Source organism: Benincasa hispida, unplaced genomic scaffold (assembly GCF_027475165.1).
Source record: "Benincasa hispida cultivar pf3 unplaced genomic scaffold, pf3_genome.v1.1 HicScf196, whole genome shotgun sequence".
NCBI classification, from domain to species: Eukaryota; Viridiplantae; Streptophyta; class Magnoliopsida; order Cucurbitales; family Cucurbitaceae; genus Benincasa; species Benincasa hispida.
Window position 1 is genome coordinate 30,483 of NW_028326268.1, and position 3,274 is coordinate 33,756.

Sequence of the window (3,274 nt, forward strand, 5' to 3'; positions counted from 1 at the left end):
GAACATTGAGAAGAGTTCTGAAAAATGCGGTTTCCTTTCCTGCCAAAGTTTAGAAAGTGATGCCTTTACAGCATTCATCCATGTTCATGTTGATTTTACTCTGTAGGCTTCTCATGTGTGCATCAACTTGGTATTTCAGAGAACATAACCTTCACTAATGTAAACACTGATCACTCTTCAGGCTTATTACAGGGAAGAGTGCCAGTAGTTTCTCTGTATTTCAATTTCCAGTTTCTGAACCTTTCCTTTGTACGATTACTGCAATTGTGGTTGGATCTTTTCCATCTCCCTGCTAGAATGTATAGGCCTGTCTACCAGAGTGTCTTACTTGTAGCAGTATAGACAACACGCGAAATTCGTGAAGTCGTTAGATGTGAAAGAACACTGTGCTGTGTGAGAAGTACCGGAAATAAAGGTGGGCAGCACAGTGTTCTCTCGGAAATTGTTCATTCTGTGCCCTTTGGATATAACTATGATCGGATTGCAGTGATTGTTCCTTTTTTTATACTAATTCCATTAGGTTTGAAGGAATCATCAGAAGGTCAAAGATATTGCAATGATAATATTGCAATGGTGTGTTATTAAATATATACGGTAAAGAAAAAAAAATTGTTTACATTTAGAAACAAGTAAACTGTATATGTTGAAAGAATACTGTCCGAAAAACTTCAATCATCTTTGTCATCATCTTCATCATAGTTGAAAGGCAGTGGTACAGATTTGAATGCACGATACTTCCCAACATTGTTCAGATGCTCATTCTCCAACCTAAACCAAAAGGGCCAAGTCAATAAACCATTTAAGATTTCAGAAAGAATTGCAGGCAGTTGAGGAAAGATCCTTAAAGAACTGAATTTCAAAGTCATACCTGAAGAAATTCCATATGCCACGACGAATGATCTCGAGGCTGGCCACTATTGTAATCAAACCTTGTGTATGCAGGAAGGAGAACTGGAAATCTAACACAGTTTGCAGCCAAGCAAACCTCAGTAAAACATTTAAGACCTGCATTTGATTAATACAAACTTGTTCAGATTACTAGAATAAGTTAACTCTCATCTTTCCTTTTGCAGTGAATATCCTATGAGAAACCCACCATTGCCACATAGTATACACTGTTGTGACCAACAAGTAGCTTGTCTCTCAGCCATCGGTTTTTTGAGTGGCGCTGCAGAAGGCCCCAGTCGATGGCGATGTCCCAATATGTGCATATAATGGCAGCAACAGCCGAGAAAATTGCAGCTAGCACTTTCCAGGTTATTCCCCTGTTCAGATTATAAGCTGTCCTTAAGCAAACAGCTACAATTGTCAAGAAGTACTTGATTCCATTATACCCCTGCATTGCGTCTTTCTCCTCATACAGTCGCCTGAGACACTGCAAGAATGAGAATCCAACAAAAGTTTTTGTGTAAGTGATATAACTTTTACCTGTTTTAGATAGAACTCAAAAGCTGGATGATGACAAGATTCAAACCTGAAGGAGACGTGACCAATATGGAATAACAGCAATGATGAAGCTGAAAGTGTTGAATACGGTGTTAGTTGCACAAGTATTCCGTCGATGTTTGTAATCTCCCCAACCGTAATAGCAAATGTAGAATTCCAAGCTACGAAGTGCTTGCACCTGAATCGATTCGAAGTAAATTGTTTCAGTATCTAAGATGGAGGTAAATTCTTGAACTGAAGAACCTTGTGAGAAGAAAAAAGCTTGATGCAACTAACCTGGCTGGTTAACTGATCTGCTAAGAAGAAATCGGGAAAGATGACCTATCAATGAAGAAAAGTATCTGAAATTAGAGGATAGTTCAACCTTCCATAATGGTCAGAAGTTTGAATCTCTAGCTTACCGTGTAGAGAGGAGCACATATGCAGTGGTACACAGTTCTTATGAGGAAGAAGCGACTCGAGCGATATAAGATGTTGAGTGGACATAAGAAGACTGCAATCACAACCTACAAGCAAGGACAAAGACCAGATTTTTAGCCACAAGTTAATGGCTTTATGGCCAAATGAGTAGGTTTTTGTGAGATCAATCTTACAAGGAGCAAAACTAAAGGGAGAAGTTCAGTCACTGCTTGATATGACTTTGTTACAGGGTCCATCTCCATGTCAAGATTAGAAAGAACACAGGCCAAAGCAAGAGTTGCCACAGCAAAACTGGGAAGGAGAACCTCTCGATATGCCAATTCAGTGCCTTGCTTGAAACCAAATATGAAGGAATAATTCACTTGGTATCGCCTCCAAAAGTATATGTTTGCTGCATACATTAGCAGGTGCAAGACAACGAATCCGAACAAGCTGCATTAAACAAGCAGAGGAATGAATAAGAATACTAATGTTTTAGAAAAATGTTCGGTTACTATTCACTTCTCAGAAATGGAAAACAGAAAACAAGAAACGAAAACAACAGCCTTTTAAGTTACCTATAAAGAGGAAACATGGTTTCCATATACTGGGTGCTGCCTTCTTTGTCTATTATATGCCGGGCTCGTGTAATAAAAATGAGGGCGACAACAAGAGCTATGGTGCAACCAGCAAAGAAACCTGAAATATTTGTTCGAGTTGACCAAGAGTTTGAACGTCAATTAAGGGAATTATGTGATGGAAAAAGTTAGAAATGAAAGCAATTCATGATGGTTATTTACCAACTGAAAATGTAGTTCTATGTCTTTCTTTCTTTGCTTTGGGTCTCAAGATGTTCATTCCTTTGGTACGATTGGCATTGCAGAAGTGTTTGATAAATGCAGCTTCCACCCTCTCCATCAATTTGGAAACCTGGTTTAATGCCAATAATGTCATCAGCAGGACTCGAGATATTACTTAAATACGTTCATCTTTATTAGAATATAATTGCAATTGTACGATCAAATTCAAACCATTCATCTTACAGAAAAATTATCCGTATCTTAACTAATTGAACTATGCTCGTGTTAGTAATATTATTCAAACGTGTCAAAAAGGATGTGATAGTTGTGTTTATACTTGGACTGTTTTTTACCTTTCTGACAAATTGGACTATTTCATATAATGCAATAGTAACATAAAAAGATAAAATAAGAAGGGGAAAAAACTTGACCTAGTGGGTATTTAAAGTCATTTCTAAAATCTGAGGATAATAACTTTGAAAATTGTAGGTAATTGTATAAAAATATATACAATGTGGTAGGTGGGAATGGAAATTTGAGAACTTTCAGTCTTAACTTCTTGAAAAATGGGATTGAAACATTGCATTTTTATATGTCCTATTGGACAAAACACTTGCTTCAAAAAAAAA

The 3,274-nt window shown here is 37.3% G+C and overlaps 1 protein-coding gene across 1 annotated transcript; it reads right to left on the reverse strand.

Moving 5' to 3' along the window:
- Window positions 1-537: 537 nt before the first annotated feature.
- LOC150030465 (phosphate transporter PHO1 homolog 3-like) lies at window positions 538-2,874 on the reverse strand. The gene is made up of 9 exons (XM_090309696.1): window positions 2,646-2,874; window positions 2,424-2,544; window positions 2,040-2,298; window positions 1,848-1,952; window positions 1,723-1,767; window positions 1,475-1,624; window positions 1,097-1,375; window positions 869-1,005; window positions 538-768 (listed from the first exon to the last, which is right to left on the reverse strand). Exons 1-9 carry the CDS (start codon window positions 2,797-2,799, stop codon window positions 669-671), a joined length of 1,350 nt encoding a protein of 449 aa, XP_090165822.1. The 5' UTR covers window positions 2,800-2,874; the 3' UTR covers window positions 538-668.
- Window positions 2,875-3,274: the final 400 nt, after the last annotated feature.